This window comes from Tachypleus tridentatus, chromosome 2, assembly GCF_004210375.1.
Source record: "Tachypleus tridentatus isolate NWPU-2018 chromosome 2, ASM421037v1, whole genome shotgun sequence".
Lineage (NCBI taxonomy): Eukaryota > Metazoa > Arthropoda > Merostomata > Xiphosura > Limulidae > Tachypleus > Tachypleus tridentatus.
The window spans coordinates 12694355-12713594 of record NC_134826.1 but is presented as its reverse complement, the minus strand read 5'-3'; the positions used below and the strand labels follow the sequence as shown (position 1 = coordinate 12713594).

Here is a 19240-nt window from a genome sequence, read left to right as displayed (position 1 = left end):
CATGAATTTGTATTGCTTCACACACAACATGATCACAAAATAACTTACACTTACCACATGAATTTGTATTGCTTCACACACAACCTGATCACAAAATAACATATATTAGCCCCATGAAGTTTCACGTGTTCACACATAACCTGATCACAAAATAGCACATACTTACCACATGAAGTTTTATTGGCATCCAGGGAGAATGGAGGAATACAGACACAACTATACATATCGGTGTTATCCGCCTCTGAACATTTTTGGAATTCACTACATGTGTTGTTCCCAGAGTCACATAAGACAACTAAGATTGATAGCCATAAATTAAACAGAAATCAGAGATAAGAAGTCACACCTGGTATTTAACAAATATTTTGTATAAACATCACAAGAGCGCTTATATTTTTATTATTTTTAATTCGAACATGATAATGATATACTATATTTATAAGCCTGTTAATAGTGACGTCAATTTAAAATAGTGAATCTCTATTGCTACTGATGAAATCACCAATATTTAAGCTTGGTTAGCAATCAAATCCCTATATAACACAACATTGACACTTAATCAATACAAAACACTACATCTGTAAGCATGTTAACAAAATTGTTATTATACAATTAATATCCTATATTTGAACCACGTAGTCGTTGTAAGACAGTAAATATTTCAACTTGTATACATTAAGATAATTGTTCCATTATGAAACTTCCCAGCTCCTACTTGCAGTTTACAACAGTGAAATACAAGCATGACAAAATTAAAATACTCACAGGTACAGATGTTATGTTCATTTTTTTCGTATCCACGTTTACAACGACAAGATCCACTAGGGTAGTTAACATCATAAAAACATTCCTCGTTTTCTGAGCAGATTGTTTTATTCTCACAAGGATTTATAGCTAAAATAATTCGAAACATTACTGTAAGATTACAATAAACAAACATTACTGTAAGATTACAATAAACAAACATTACTGTAAGATTACAATAAACAAACATTACTGTAAGTAAAGAAACGATAAGAATTTCAGCCTTCACATTAACATCGACTATTCTTTATAAATAACTCTGGATATATCTGTTTATATTGTCAATTTCAGGTACAGTTTAAAAACTAGATTTTCAAAATTAGTTTCAGTTTGCTGTGTTAGTAGAAAATAAACAATTCTGAAATGAACAAGTCAGGTTCTTTATGCCCACATCAACGCTAAGTAATCCCAGATAAATACTACTGTTCTCAACAAGTTAGGTTCTTTATGTACACGTCACCATTACGTAATTCCTGACAAAAAGATCTATTACCAACAAGTCAGGTTCTTTATGAACACGTCAAGGTTCTAAAATCACTATTACAGAATCCTATTATCAACCAGTCAGTTTCTTTATCTACACATCAACGTCCTAGAATGACTAAAACAGTCCTATTATGAACAAGTCAGGTTCTTTATGTAGACAACAACGTTCTAGAATCACTGATAAACAGTCCTATTATAAACAGACCATTATTATTATGTAGACATCAACGTTTTAGAATCACTGATAAACAGTCCTATAATAAACAAGTGAGGTTCTTTTTGTACACCTCAAAGATATATAATCCCTGATAAACAGTCCTATTATCAACAGGTCAGGTTCTTTAAGTCCACGTCAGCATCCTAGAATCACTGATAAACAGTCCCATTATCAACAGGTCAGGTTCTTTAAGTCCACGTTAGCATCCTAGAATCACTGATAAACAGTCCCATTATCAACAGGTCAGGTTCTTTAAGTCCACGTCAGCATCCTAGAATCACTGATAAACAGTCCTGTTTTCAACAGTTCAGGTGATTTAGATACACGTCAGCATTATATAATCCCTCATAAACAGTCCTATCATTAACAGAGTACATTCTTTAAGTAAACCTCAAAGTCCTATAATCCCTGATAAACACTCCTCTTTCCATAGGTTAGGTTCTTTATGTACGCATCAACGTCCCACAATCACTGAAAATCAGTCGCATGGTTATCTTTAAATCAGTTTTTTATATACACGTCAGCTATTATCCACCAATCAGGTTCTCTCTGTACACATCAACATCTTAGAATCCCTGATAAACAATCATATTATCAACAAGTCAGGTTCCTTATGTGCAAGTCAACGTTATATAATCCCTGATAAACAGTCCTGTTATCAACAGATTAAATTCTTTATGTACACTAAAAGTTATATAATCCATAATAAACAGTCTTATTTGGTATAGATCAGGCTCTTTATATATACATCAACGTCCTAGAATCACTGGTGAAAACTACTATTGCACTACGTAACAAAATGTTTACATTTTTTGTTCTTGGGCAGTAAGTGTTATTTCCTAATTGCTTATGCCTAAAGGGAAAAAAAACTATTTTTGTCTTCAAGCTTTGCTTTTGTGATCTGAGTAATGAAATTTTGAAATTTATCCATTGTTCTGAACATTCCAGACAGATTCAGTGGTTAGTAGCTGATATAGAATTTTCTCTAACTTACAAGAATTTTCAAGATCTCTCTTGAATGATGTAGAACTTCACTCGTCAAGATGAGCTCTGTTTCTGCCACAATGTATTCGCACTGTACAAGACAATGTAAGTTGCTTGTAACCAGAACTAGTGGCGCCTCTTCATTGATAGCTCATCCAGAAGCCTCAAAGCTGTGCTGCTCCATAACAGGAATAAGTGTCCGTCTCTTCCTCTGGCTCATTCAGTGCACCTCAAAGAGGAATATAACAGCTTCAAGACCTTGCTAGAAGCTTTGAAGTATGATGAGTATAGCTGGGAGGTTATTGGAGACTTCAAAATGGTGGCATTACTGATGGTTCTCCAAGAAAGCTTTACCAAGTTCGCTCCTCTTCATAGTGTTTTCTCTACCCATACCAGCCGTTTTTACATATATAATTTTCTTTACAAGTAGGTTTTCTCGTCATCACGGATTATTTACCAATTTCCCTGTTATTTTTGCCTTCGACACAGCAGGGACACTGCAGCAGACTATAACAGAAAGCACCAGCCACAACAAACCAACTTCTCTGTGGGGAGACACAAATCAAGTGTGAGCCACTAGTGAACCTCCAGAAGGTGTTGTTCCTACCATTACACATAAAATTGGGTCTTATGAAACAATTTGTCACAGCTCATGATAAGTAGTCTGCAGCCTTCAAGTACCTTCGAGACTTCTTCCCTAAGCTGTGTGAGGCAAAGGTCAAAGCTGGTGTTTTCGTTAGACCACAAATAAAGAAGATCCTGGAGTGCACAGAATTCCCCAAGAAGCTCAGTAGGAATGAATTAAAATAGCTTGGGACAGCTTTGTCTCAGTGGTTCGGGGCTTCTTGGGCAATCACAAGGACGAAAATTAGGTGGAACTGGTTGAGGCTCTGGTGGGGAACTAGGGCAAAATGGGCTGCATGATGTCCTTGAAAGTCCATATCCTTGACGCTTATCTTGATAAATTCAAGGAAAACATGGGAGCATACTGAGATTAGCAAGGCGAGCGCTTCCACCAAGATATACTGGACTTTGAACGCCGCTACCAAGAAGAGCATAATGAAAACATGGTGGAAGACTATATTTGGGGGATGATACGTGAAAGTGATTTACATTACAGTCGCAAATCTCGAAAAACTACTCACTTCTAGACATTTTTGTATATTTTTGTATAACTTTAGTATAGATACAGGTAAATATAGATTCATATGTTGTTTTATTCAGACCTCAAGTAAATGAAAATGTGCAAATTTGCCCGTTTTTACACAGAAAACAGGTTAATTTATAAATTTCATTATCCAGGTCACAAAAGCAAAGTTTGAAGGGAATAATGGTCATTTTCTATACTTTTACAACATAAGCAATTAAGAAATAACACATTCTATCCAAGAACAAAATTTGTGTTATACAGTGTTATTAAAAAGTCAGGTTTTTATGTACACATCAACGTCCTGGAATCACTGATAACCAGTCCTGTTTTAAACAAGTTAGGTTATTTATGAACACGCCAACATTACATAATCCCACATAAACAGTCCTATCATGAAAGTTACATTCTTTGTGTACAGATAATCACTGAAAAACAGTTCTATTATAAACAAGTCAAATTCTTTGTCTACATGTCACCACTATACAATTACTGATAAACATTCAGGTTATCAAAAGGTTATGTTCTTTATGTAGACGTCAACGCTATTGAATCCCCCAAAACACTCCTGTTATCAACAGGTTAGGTTTTTTACATATACACATCAACATCCTAGAATCTCTGATAAACAGTCCTCTTATCAGTTAGGTTCTTAATGTACACAACAAAGTCCTAGAATCACTGATAACCACTCGCGTTTTCAACAATTCAGGTTATTTAGGTACATGTCACCATTACATAATTCCTGATAAACAGTCCTAATAGCAACAAATTGGTTTTTTATGCACTCGTCAACGTCCTAGAATCACTGATAAACAGTCCTATTATCAACAGGTTAGGTTCTTTACGTATATATCAACGTTAAATAATCCCTGTAAAACATTCCTATTATCAACAGGTTAGGTTCTTTACGTATATATCAACGTTAAATAATCCCTGTAAAACATTCCTATTATCAACAGGTTAGGTTCTTTACGTATATATCAACGTTAAATAATCCCTGTAAAACATTCCTATTATCAACAGGTTAGGTTCTTTACGTATATATCAACGTTAAATAATCCCTGTAAAACATTCCTATTATCAACAGGTTAGTTTCTTTACGTGTATATAAACGTTAAATAATCCCTGTAAAACATTCCTATTATCAACAGGTTAGTTTCTTTACGTGTATATAAACGTTAAATAATCCCTGTAAAACACTCCTATTATCAACAGGTTAGTTTCTTTACGTGTATATAAACGTTAAATAATCCCTGTAAAACATTCCTATTATCAACAGGTTAGGTTCTTTACGTATATATAAACGTTAAATAATCCCTGTAAAACATTCCTATTATCAACAGGTTAGTTTCTTTACGTATATATAAACGTTAAATAATCCCTGTAAAACATTCCTATTATCAACAGGTTAGTTTCTTTACGTGTATATAAACGTTAAATAATCCCTGTAAAACATTCCTATTATCAACAGGTTAGTTTCTTTACGTGTATATAAACGTTAAATAATCCCTGTAAAACATTCCTATTATCAAGAGGTTAAGTTCTTTATGTAAATATAAACGTCCTGTAAAACCTATTATCAACTGATAAAACAGTAAAACATTCCTATTATCAACAGGTTAGTTTCTTTACGTATATATAAACGTTAAATAATCCCTGTAAAACATTCCTATTATCAACAGGTTAGTTTCTTTACGTATATATAAACGTTAAATAATCCCTGTAAAACATTCCTATTATCAACAGGTTAGTTTCTTTACGTATATATCAACGTTAAATAATCCCTGTAAAACATTCCTATTATCAACAGGTTAGGTTCATTATGTACAAATCAACGTCCTAAAATCGCTGACAAACACTTCTTTTATCAACAAGTTAGGTTCTTTATGTAGACGTCAACGTTATTTAATCTCTGATAAAAAGTCATATTACCAAGGTTTTTATGTACACATAAACATTATGTAATCCCTGATAAACACTGCTGTTATCAAGAGGTTAAGTTCTTTATGTACACATAACGTCCTGAAACCTCTGATAACCAGTCCTGTTATCAACACCTGAGATTCTTTATGTGCACATTAACATCCTAGAATCAACAAGTCAGGTTCTTTATGTAGACGTCAACGTTATATAGTCCTTGATAAACACTTCTGTTATCAACAGGTTACGTTTATTATGTACCCGTCAATATCCTAGAATCACTGATAAACATTCCTGTTATAAACAAGTCAGGTTCTTAATGTACATCTCAACGTTATATAATCCCCAATAAACACAGCTGCTATCAACAGGTTAGATTTTTATGTACATATGAACGTCCTAGAATATCTGACAAACAGTTCTGTTATCAACACGTCAGGATATTTATGCACACATGAACGTTATGTAATCCCTAATTAAGCGTTTTCGTGGCAAGTCTACGTACTTATAGAGTGTAACAAATTTCGAACTTTATTTTGTGTTTTATTTCTTAGTTTATGGAAACTGCTCTGTTAGGACTAGTTTATTTTGGAATATTATTGATGTTAAAATATCTTAATCTGATCCATTCAGTTTTATCACTTTATACAAAAAGCTGAACGTCTATTTGTTTTCAGTGATAACGATCGATTCCGATTTACCAAATGTGAAACTAAAATATTTTAATAACTATTGTTTTAAATAATAATATCTGAAGTTGTTTAACGTTATTAGCAAATTGTATTAATTATAATCTTTAGAATGAATATCCTTTTCTACATGATAATTAACACTGCAGTCACTGTGCAAGTACCGAGTAATGTTAACAGACTTCACAGAATTATTATATAAACCACACAGATTATAGTTACAACCGGAATTACTTGGTTGGTAGCCCGTTACTGAACAATTATTATATAAACCACACAGACTAGTAACTACAACCTGGCCATTTATCTTAACACACTTTGGTCGTTTTACCTTCACGATATTAAGCTTGTGGTGATCTAATGTATTAAGCAAACTTAGGCATTTAGTTATAGAAATAAGTTTTTTAAAAGAAATCGATTTATCACCATAAAGACAATTTTGAAATGTAAGGTTGAGTTTTCTTTTGGAAATGCCATATCTATTAGCTTATAGAGAGTGACTAACTGTGTATTACACCAAGCCTCGTGTAGGCTGGTTGTATATCACATTAATCGTTGTGTAAGCTGGATGTATATTACATTAATAGTTGTGTAGCCTGGATGTATATTACATTAATAGTTGTGTAGCCTGGCTGTATATTACACTAATGTACTTGTCTACCTGTGTAGACTAGATGTGTATAATATTATTGTTTGTTTAAGCTGGCCGTACATCACATTAATGGTTGTGTGAACTAGCTGTATATTACATTAATGGTTGTGTAGTCTGGCTGTATATAACTTTAATGGTTGTATAGACTGGTTGTATATTACATTAATATTTATGTAGCCTTGCTGAATGTCTCGTCAATGGTAGTGGAGGATGGCTGTATGTTATACGAATGACTTTATAGACCACTTGTGTTTACACTGAGATGCGTATATTTTGACTTATATTATCTTAATAATTCTATAAGCTACCAGATGACAACAATAGAACTTAAATGAAACGTTATATACGATAATGTATACATTACAAGGATAGCTATTACAGTACTTACGTTCACATTTCTCAGAGCCGTTAGTTTTATATCCATCTTTACACGAACAATTCCAACTGTTGTTCATTTCTTCACAAACTTCGTTAGTCGCAGTGCAATTTTTCTTATATAAACATGGATTAAGTTCTAAAAAAAAAAGGTTTTATATTGTTAATAAACATTTACTGGTTTTTGATGACTTATTATACCTTCTGTGTCCCTAAATATCACAAATAATTGTGCAACTAGACCAATGTATCGTTTTAACTTATAACTGAATGCTTAGCTGTTGTTATATTTATAACTGTCTCCCTAATTATACTGGTCTCTATCTTGTATAAACCTTACAAGCTGAAGTATTGGGTTTTATAAAACCACAAGTTCTCTAGGTCTTTAAAGATCTCATTATTTGGGTGAAAATACAATATAATATGAAGAAAAAAAAGATTTTTAAAACAAGTCATGTATTAGTACACGAAGGTAGGTTATAATCAACAGATTCTATATAAGTACAAAATGATAGGCTATAATTAATAAATTTTATATTAGTACACAAAGGTAGATTATAATGATCGGATCCTGTATCAATAAAAAACGGTGGGTGATAATTAATAAATCACGAGGTAGGTTATAATGATCGGATCCTGTATCAGTAAAAAAACGGTGGGCGACAATTAATAACTCACGAGGTAGGTTATAATGATCGGATCCTGTATTAGTAAAAAACGGTGGGTGATAATTAATAAATCACGAGGCAGGTTATAATGAGCGGATTAAAAAACGGTGGGTGATAATTAATAAATCACGAGGTAGGTTATAATGAGCGGATTAAAAAACGGTGGGTGATAATTAATAAATCACGAGGTAGATTATAATGAGCGGATCCTGTATTAGTAAAAAACGGTGGGTGATAATTAATAAATCACGAGGTAGATTATAATGAGCGGATTAAAAAACGGTGGGTGATAATTAATAAATCACGAGGTAGATTATAATGAGCGGATCCTGTATTAGTAAAAAACGGTGGGTGATCACGAGGTGATTATAATAGTAAAAACGGTGGGTGATAATTAATAAATCACGAGGTAGATTATAATGAGCGGATTAAAAAACGGTGGGTGATAATTAATAAATCACGAGGTAGATTATAATGAGCGGATCCTGTATTAGTAAAAAACGGTGGGTGATAATTAAGAAATCATGCATTAGTACACGACGGTTGGTTAAACTTCAAAACTTGAAACAGTAACTGAAATTCGAGTTAGAGAAATACATATAAAAATACTTACCTCTACATTTTGAATTATTATAGTCGAAGTATTTATATTCTCCACAGGAGCAGGTGAAAGTCTTGTGGGGCTTTTCGTTAGTACAATTAGCATATTTCTCTTTACATATTTCATTACCGGTTTTATTGTTTTCAAGACGGTATTCACAGTAATCTTCTGTGGTACAATTGTAATCGATGAAGCCGTATGGACAGTCACACGTATAATATGTTGAGTCCTGGATGCAGTTTCCGTTGTTTTCACAAGGATTAGGGTTACATGGATGAGGAGCTGAGCTCAAAAAATAATATTGAATTTTCATTAAAATAACGAACCATAAAACTTATAAATATATATTCCTAATATTTGCCGTAAGTACTATAAATAATGACAAGAATAGTTAAAAGCACTATCCGTTACACACAGTTTGTTTGTTTTGGAATTTCGCACAAAGATTCTCGAGGGCTATCTGCGCTAGCCGTCCATAATTTAGCAGTGTAAGACTAGAGGGAAGGCAGCTAGTCATCACCACCCACCGCCAACTCTTGGGCTACTATTTTACCAACGAAAAAGTGGATTGACCGTCACATTATAACGCCTCAACGGCTGGGAGGGCGAACATGTTTGGCGCGATTCGGGCGAGAACCGCGACCCTCAGATTACGAAGCGCACGCCTTAACGCGCTAGGCCATGCCAGGTCCAGTACACACACCTTTATAAACAAATATTCGTAAAAACAATATTTGTTTTAATTCAAAAGGTAATAAATTTATTGCAAAATGTCAGTTTCGGGAAATGTTTACATCTTTCCTGTAAATTATTAGAACACAATAAGTGTTGGTTGGTTGCGATTATTTATAAAATAACATTTATCGAATGAGAAGTACATTGTAGTTTTACTTCCGCTTACCTTCATATTTTTACTTCCGCTTACCTTCACATTTTCACTTCCGCTTACCTTCACATTTTCGTCCAATATATTTTTCTGTACAAACACAAGTAAACTTATTCTTCTCGTTTGTGCAAGTTCCACCATGCAGACAGGGATTTTCATCGCAAGGGTTAGCTGAAATTTGTAACAGATCAAGGTATACAGTTTAGTTTAACCCTAGTTGTTCAGTGTTTAATTATTAATATTAATCCACCAACAGTATATACACTTGAACAATGGGGTAGTAGATAACGAAGTGTTAGTTTGTATTGCATGAAATGTTTTTATAATATTTTAATGAGAAAGTTTTGAAACTTTTGTGTTAAGATTTAATTTAGTAAAAAAAAAAAAAACTATCCTGTATCTCTCTTCGCTGCTATGGTAAGCATAATCTGTAAGGTAATCAATGTATTTTAGAGATAAAGTTAAAAGTCTACCAGTCAGGACTGTTTAGCCACATATAAGTAACATCAAGTACAAAGTGATGACGATAGAGGGCAGGCATGATGCTCTCCACCACGTAAAGTGTGCTTTCAGATCACAGTGGGTTGAAGGGAATTTTAAGAGTCTATAGTGAATCCTTTATATCTGCATCCAGAGAAGGGACAAAAGTTTGCCCAAACGCAAAAATATGTGGGTAATAATACCTACTATTATACCACGACATTGTCCGTGTTACAGCCACATGTTGGCTGAGCCGCCATTGGAGATACTTTGTTTTCGATTCTCACGCTATCTGAGGGCGACGTGAAACATCTTTATATTGAAATTAAACAAACACCTAGACTGCTTGGATTGGATGGACCCACAGACAGAACTGAATACCCGTTGATGAAACCAAAAAGACTAATACTTGACTGGATGGAACAAATAGGATAAGGTTCTGTCTGTAGTTTTCTATAAGTACAAAAATAAAACAACAGCTAAGCGGCATCATGACTGTTCCAATGAACAGTCAGTACATGGTAAATACTCGATAATAACACACAAAACACAACTGGTGTTGGAAGATATACAGTTGAGACAACCGGTGTTAGAAGACGTATTGACACAACTAGTGCTTGAAATAAAAATGTGTCTCAGAACGGCTGGTACGTGTATTAACACTTATTGATAAGCAGAGAACAACGTTTCGACCTTCCTAGGTCATCTTCAAGTCAAGAAAGAGAGAGTTGTTCTTAACCTGAAGATGACCTAGGAAGGTCGAAACGTTGTTCTCTGCTTATCAGTAAAAGTGTTAATACACGTACCAGCCGTTCTGAAATGCAAAGAGAGAGTTTGCAACCGACTGTTGCTTGGCACATGTCTTAGGTACGAGAGTATAAACGGGTAGGGGATTGTAGGGGGCGTTTCAGCGAGATGTTAAGAATTTAGTAGTATAGGTGTAAAGGTGTTCATTTATATTGGTTTAATTCTGGTTTTAGTTGTTGTATAGGTAAAGTTACTTTGATATTACGTTTGTATATGTTTCTTTCCCTACTTTTAACTGGGTGTTTCCTATGATTGTGTTATGTATATTTGATTTGCAGAGTTCAAAAACGTGTAAAGGGTTTTTTTGTATATGTTTTGAATCTAGTTTCCATTTTTCTGTTTGTTCCTATGTTAGGAGGAAGAGGTCAAATGTACCTGACCCTCCTGGGTATTTAACAACATCAATACCCAAATACCCACACAGTCAAACTTGTTCCTATGTCTTTTAATACTATCTGTGTCAATCGTATTATATGTCTTTTTATGCTATATCTATCAATTATTTCATATGTCTCTTATTACTATCTGTATTAGTTGTGTTATGTGGTTTTAATACTATCTGTATTAATTGTATCATATGTCTTATAATGCTATGTGTGTCAGTTGGATCATATGTCTTCTAATACTATCTGTATCAATTGTATCGTATGTTATCTAAACATATCTGTATCAATTGTATCGTATGTTATCTAAACATATCTGTATCAATTGTTTTATATATTTTCTGATGCTATCTCTATAATTTGTTTCAAATGTTTTCTGATACTATCTCTATGAATTGTATCATATGTCTTCCTATACCATCTGTATCAATTATATCACACGTTCAAGACATATAACACTAATTTCAATTGAAGTAATCGCATTATTATTGTGTAGCTTAAAGTATTTTTATCCATCAACAACTCTAATAATAATTGAAGTAATAACATTTTTGTTATGTAGTTATAACATTATTATTTATCACGAACGTTAATTTTAACTGAAATAATAACATTATTCTTCAACAGTTTAAAGCATTTTTATCTATCAACAGCTCATTTGAATTGAAGTAATTACATTATTGTTGTATAATTTAAAGTATTTTATCCATCAACAACTCTAATGTTAACTGAACTAATTTCATTATTGTATAATTTAAAGCTTTTCCATAAACAATACTACTATTTACATTTGTAAAAATTGCTTTCTTTCCGAGTAGCTCAATCAAACGCTTTGATATAATTTTTATTTTGAATTTAACATAGTTTAAGTTCAACTTACCGTAACATCCTATATCTTCGTCCCACACATTGCTATCGTTACACGTGCACTTGTAGTTCAGTTTGTTGAGGTTATTTTCACATGTGGCGTTTTTACTGGCACAATATTCTTCACCTGTGACTTTACTGTCGGAGTTCTCGTACTTACAATAATCAAGTTTACTGCAGTTCTCGGTAACAAAACCAAATGAACATTTACACGTGTAGTTTGTGACATTTTTCATGCAGGAACCACCGTTTTCACACGGATTTGGATCACATGGATCATGGTCTGAGGAAACAAAACAGAAATTATTGTCTAAATAAAAATATAAAAAAAATTACTCAACTGTTTATTCTAATTTTAAGGTGAAGTGTTTATTTATTTATATTAGAATCCGCAGTTTGCAAACTCCGAATTGTAAAAGTTCACAGACGTATTACTGTCCCACTGAAGAGGAAAATTTTGAAATCACCCTTGTACTTCTTGTGAATCCAACGCTAAAATCCGGGTTTCGATACCCGTGGTGGGCAGAGGACAGATAGCCCATTGTGTAGCTTTGTGCTTAATTCAAAACAACAACAACTTCTTGTGAAAATAAAGTAAACTTAGCAAAATGAACTACAAATAAATAATATTTTAAATGTATTGTCTAGACGACTGGTATGGATATTAAAACTTTAATTAAAATAAAGTACCTTTCGACCTTCTTAGGTTATCTTCAGTTTAACAAAGAGTGTTTGCAACTGACCATTGCTGGACATGTCTTATAACCGACACTGTAAACGGGCACGAGATTTGTGGGGTGTTACAGTCAGATGTTAGGTTAATAATTAGTATAAGTAAAAAGGAGCACCTGGGTATCTGGGTATTTTCTATGGTTATCTTGTGTTTATTTGATTTGCAGTGTTTAAAAAAGGTGTAAAGGTGTGTTTTTCCCTTGGAATCTGGTTTCCATTTTTCTGTTTGTTTCTCCAATACAGAACTCGTAGCAGTAGTTGCATTGTAATTTATAAACTATGTTGGTGTTGTGTTTGTCAGTGTGGTTTTTACGTAGTATGGACTTTAGCTTTATACCTGGTTTTTGAATAAATTTAGTGTTTACTGAAATGTTGTGTTTTCTTATACGTTTTTTCTCTGATATCAGAAAATATGGTATGCAGCAGTGTAAGGTGTTGTTGATTGTTGTTTCCTGTAATTTATTATTGTTTGTTGTTGACTGTGTTGTTGATCTAGATGTGTGTGTATAATTGTTTCCGCAGTTTTTTGAGGAAATTTGTTGATGTTGATGAAGTGTTTTTTATTTTGTTGATTTCATCATTAATTTTATCTGGTGATCATAGTTTTGTGGCTGTGTTTATTAGATTTCTTTTCTAATATGTTAAGTTTTTTTGTTTCATGTGCTGAACCCCAGAAAATGTATAATACAGCATGGGTGATATTTCTGTGGATTTCTGTTTCGAATTGTTTATCGGTTCTTGTGATTATAAGGTTGAGAAATGCTTAAATGTGTTATCAGATGCAAACATATTTAAAGTAATAAACACAAATCACACAAACACAAATAAAACAAAATAATACTACGAATGAATCTCAGAAAACCTTTATTCTTACCTAGAAAGTCCAACCTACGCTCAACGCAACTAAACAAAACCCCAAACCTCACAAACCCGATTGTCCACTACGACCCATAATGTAGACCTATGAAGCATTTAACTACAACCTCGGTAAATATATAGCGTGAACACTTTCTAAATGTGTAACATCAACCAGATCATGTTTCAACGACTCTTTTAACTTTAAATGTATTCTTAATCAACTAAACCATAAAGCCTTAATGACAGAAGTCCCAAATATTGAAGCCTGCAATATAGCTGCAGAACTTTAAATCCAGGAACCAATTACCAACCCTTATAAAATTCATTACCACTAAAACTAACTTTATGTTAAACTACCAAAACTACCACAAATAAAGGAACTAAGATCTAGCCAACATGTTTATGATATCATAGATTAAATCTCAAGCGATCAATACAATTTATACAGATAGAATTAGAAGACATTCAAAACAATTGATACAGTTACTGTTAGAAGGTATATCATACAATTGATACAGATACTGTTAGAAGGTATATCATACAATTGATACAGATACTGTTAGAAGGTATACCATACAATTGATACAGTTACTGTTAGAAGGTATATCATACAATTGATACAGATACTGTTAGAAGGTATATCATACAATTGATACAGATACTGTTAGAAGGTATATCATACAATTGATACAGATACTGTTAGAAGGTATATCATACAATTGATACAGTTACTGTTAGAAGGTATATCATACAATTGATACAGATATTAGAAGGAGACATACAATACAATTGTATATATAGTATCAGGAGACATGACACAATTGCACGTATAATAATAGAAGATACATGATACAATAAGAACATCTGATATTAGAAGACACATGATACAATTGATACAGATACTATCTGAAGACATATGAAACAATTGATACACATAGCATTAGAAGACATATGATACAATTCAAACATATATCATTAGAAGTCATATGATACAATTCAAACATATATCATTAGAAGTCATATGATACAATTGATACAGATAGTATTAGAAGACATATGTACAGTTTATACAGATATTGTTTGAAGACACGATACAAATGACGCAGATAGTATTACAAGACATATGATACAATTGATACAGATGGCATTAGAAGACGTATGATATAATTGATACAGATGGTATATAAGACATATGATACAATTGATACAGACATTATTAGATAATATATATATGCACAGTTGATACAGATAGTATTAGAAGGCGAATGAAACAATTGTTACAGATATCATTATAAAACATATAATACAATTCATACACAGAAAACATACGAAACAACTGAAACACATGGCATTAGAAGATATATTACAATTGTATAACTTTAGTAAAAACACATGTAAATTTTGATACACGTATTGTTCTATTTAGACATTACACAAATGACAATGTGCAAATGTGCCCGTAAGAAAAAGTTTAATTTCTAAATTTCATTATCCAGGTCGCGAAAGCAAATTTTGAAGCGAGTTAAATAGTACTCAGAAATATAAACAATGAGTTCTTTGTAACTGGTATGGTAGAAACAACTTAAAAAGTACCCAGAAATATAAACAATGAGTTCTTTATAACTGGTATGGTAGAAACAACTTAAAAAGTACCCAGAAATATAAACAATGAGTTCTTTATAACTGGTATGGTAGAAACAACTTAAAAAGTACCCAGAAATATAAACAATGAGTTCTTTATAACTGGTATGGTAGAAACAACTTAAAAAGTACCCAGAAATATAAACAATGAGTTCTTTATAACTGGTATGGTAGAAACAACTTAGGCCTGTCATGGCCAAGCGCGTAAGGCGTGCGACTCGTAATCCGCGGGTCGCGGGGTCGCGCTCGCGTCGCGCTAAACATGCTCGCCCTCCCAGCCGTGGGGGTGTATAATGTGACGGTCAATCCCACTATTCGTTGGTAAAAAAGTAGCCCAAGAGTTGGCGGTGGGTGGTGATGACTAGCTGCCTTCCCTCTAGTCTTACACTGCTAAATTAGGGACGGCTAGCACAGATAGCCCTCGAGTAGCTTTGTCCGAAATTCCAAAACAAACAAACAAAAAAGAAACAACTTAAAAAGTACCCAGAAATATAAACAATGAGTTCTTTATTACTGATTTATTACAAATTACTTAAGAAGTACCCAGAAATATACACAATGAATTCTTTATTATTGATCTGTTACAAATTATTTAAGAAATACACTGAAATGTATACAATGAATTTGTTATTATTGGTTTCTCACAAACTAATTAAGAAGTACCCAGAAATACATACAATGAATTCTTTACCATTGGTTTGTTACAAAGTACTTAAGACTTATTCAGAAATATATACCATCAGTTCTTTACTACTGGTTTGTTACAAAGTACTTAAAAAGAACCCAGAAATATATACAATGAGGTCTTTATTACTGGTTTGTTACTAACCACTTAAGAAGCACCTATAAATATATATATACGAGTTATTTATTATTTCTAAAAATGTTATGGTTGTTCATTTAGATTATCATGATATCTGTTTGTTTTGTTTTGTTTGTTTTTGAATTTCGCACAAAGCTACTCGAGGGCTATCTGTGCTGGCCGTCCATAATTTAGCGGTATAAGACTAGAGATAAGGCAGCTAGTCATCACCACCCACCGCCAACTCTTGGGCTACTCTTTTACCAACGAATAGTGGGATTGACCGTCACATTATAACGCCCCCACGGCCGAAAGGGCGAGCATGTTTGGCGCGACGGGGATGCGAACCCGCGACCCTCAGATTACGAGTCGCATGCCTTAACACGCTTGGCCATGCCGGGCCACTTATACAGAGTCACGAATACCTTATGGTTGTGGTTAGGATTGACAGCCAAAGACACTTTCTTTTACATTTAAACATTTAGAACCAAGTGTAATAAGTTATTTGTAATAAATGATTAAGACTAGAATATCTCTAATCCAAAAAAGCAAAACTTCTCTGATTTGGATAGGTAAGATTAGTTAATCATACTGTAGTCACTTTTAACATATATCTCTATAGCAGATCTATTTAACTCTCAGTATAGAAAATGTGACAGGTGTAATAGCTAGTTACCGCATTATAGAAGTCTAACCTTCACAATCCAATTGTGACAGATTCAGACAAAGTGAATAAAACGTTCTACAGAATGAGGACAAGTCTTTAAATTGTTGAAGTGTTGCTAACAGTCATAGCTTCAGAAAACTATAAGTTAAATTTATTTATGTAAAAAACTAACATCTGGAAGCTCTGACGTTGGTATTTTTCATATAAATGACAAACAGTATGTTATTGAGGTAACAAAGTATTCTCGTATCAAAAGGTTTCAGTAACTACGAATCTCGAGGTCGATTCCTGTATGTGGTGGGGGATTGGTTTGGTTTGGATTGTTTTGGATTTCGCGCAACGCTACACAAGGGCTATCTACGCCAGCTGCTCCTAATTTAGCAGTGCAAGAATAGAGGGAAGGTAGCTTGTCATCACCGCTCACCACCAACTCTTAGGCTACTCTCTTATCAACGATAGTGGGATTGAACGGCATATTATAACGCTCCTACGGCTGAAATGGCGAGCATGTTTGGTGTGACGGGGATTCGAACTCCGACCTTCAGGCTACGAGTCTAGTGCATTAACCACCTGGCCATGCCGAGCCATGTGGTGCGGGAGCTCCCAGGAAAAGCTCCGTATTTTCAGTTTACCTTCTCTTGGATCTGAATATTCATCCATGTGTTTGCTGACCCATGAAAGTGAAGGGTAGATCTTGGTGGTTGAGGGTTCCATCATACCACTTTGGCTTGAATTCCTGGAGACGAGTGGCCCTGCTGCGCTAGGGTCAACTGAGTACTAATGTTGAACCTTCTCAACGGTTTTTGTGGATATTGTGTCTGATGCTGGTGTTTAGGTATAGTGCTCACAAAAATATAGCATTGGTGCAGGGTGATATTTTGTCATTGTAGTACATACCACCAAGAACTCCATGGTGGGTGGGGTCAGTTGTAATTGTAGTACATACGACCCTATGACTCCATGGTGGGTGGTGTCAGTTGTCATTGTAATACATACCACCCTAGGACTCCATGATGGGTGGGGTCAGTTGTCATTGTAGTACATACCACCCTAGGACTCCATGGTGGGTGGGGTCAGTTGTAATTGTAGTACATACGACCCTATGACTCCATGGTGGGTGGTGTCAGTTGTCATTGTAATACATACCACCATAGGACTCCACGGTGGGTGGAGTCAGTTGTCAATGAATATTCCTCTCTTTATTATGGATTCCCCAGTCCTTCAAAAATAAAATCGCAAAAAACAGCTAGCTGGAAACGACCATGCATAGACAACTCTATTACGAAATCACCACCACAACCAGAACCTATTCCAAGATTTTAAATCATTCTTTATTTGACATAATACTTGGGGCAAATTTCTCTCATTTTTATTTAAAAAGGGCTTGCTGATTCGCCAAAGCAGGTTAGGAAGTCGTGTTATGGAGACATTTTGGTGAAAACATCTATTCCTACATACATGTATAGCTAACTGCTGTTGAGGTTGAAGACCATTGGAGACATAACTATTCAGGTAACTCCTCTATTAATATTTCTCCAGCCAAGGAGTCTCTTCTCATATCTGCACTTGCAAATTCGGAATTTCCTACCTTCTAATGTCTTAATTTTGACGTTTATATCACCGCGTCCTCTGTTATCTGAACCGTTAGGTACGGCCATACATTCTTAACCCCCTCTCCAGTGTTTCCAGTGCCAGAGGTTCAGACATTCGAAAGCATCTTATAGTTTTTTTATGTGTACTCATTGTTGTCATTAAGAACATGACGAATATCAAACTGACCCTCACTACGTCAAGTGTGGTGGTTAACACCCTTATTATTACTGATCTTGGAGGAGAAGGAAATGCACAGTCCATAATACTTCTTACCCAGAGGCTCAGAAGTTATTGTCCCCAACTCCGTCATATTCTGTTGCACCATGTTTCACAGATATAATGGTAGTACAGACAATACTTTCCATGCCTTCAACAGCGTTACTGTCAAACCATATCAAGAATATTTTGTCGTCAATGAATGATCGAACTAGATAGTCAATATCTACTGCTCTCTGTTATTACTATTAAATAATATTACTATTACGTTATTTATCGGTTGCTTATCGGAAATAGCCTAATTGATTTGAACAAAAAAAAACAAGCAAAAAGCAACACACTAACAAATAATTACTTTTAACTTAAGGAAAGATTCTTAAAACTCATAACCAACTGTCGCACTAAGCATATCGACCTATCAGCCGTGGAGGCGTAATAAGGTGACGGTCAATTCCACTATTCGTTGGTAAAAGACTAGCCTAAGAGTTAGCAGTAGATGAATGATGACGAGATGCCTTGCTTCTAGTCTTACACTGCTAAATTAGGGACGGCTAACTTTGCACGAATTTCAAAACAAAACAAACCTAAGGAACTAAAGAGAACAATGAAAAAAATAGTGATCAAAAGACTAGTTTTCTATCTTGTGTAACGGATGTCTATTGAAAAACTTTAGTACAGTTAACTTGGGCTGCCACTAAATTCAATGAATCCATTACACACAAAGTACTACTGATAAAAACCTGTGCTCTGATTATTACACAC

General features: G+C 34.2%; 1 protein-coding gene across 3 annotated transcripts in view; it reads right to left on the bottom strand.

Moving 5' to 3' along the window:
- The window catches only part of LOC143238372 (uncharacterized), a 45623-nt gene that overhangs the window by 25822 nt on the left and 561 nt on the right, over nt 1-19240 (bottom strand). For 2 of the 3 annotated variants that reach the window (XM_076478527.1, XM_076478533.1), the window contains exons 2-7: nt 11983-12252; nt 9496-9603; nt 8559-8828; nt 7291-7416; nt 766-894; nt 167-295 (exon numbers count right to left, since the gene is read on the bottom strand). In XM_076478527.1, the coding sequence (XP_076334642.1) occupies nt 167-295; nt 766-894; nt 7291-7416; nt 8559-8828; nt 9496-9603; nt 11983-12252 (1032 nt within the window). Of the gene's footprint in view, nt 1-166; nt 296-765; nt 895-7290; nt 7417-8558; nt 8829-9495; nt 9604-11982; nt 12253-18893; nt 19017-19240 lie in introns of those variants that run through there. The other variant, XM_076478543.1, reaches the window with a different exon arrangement.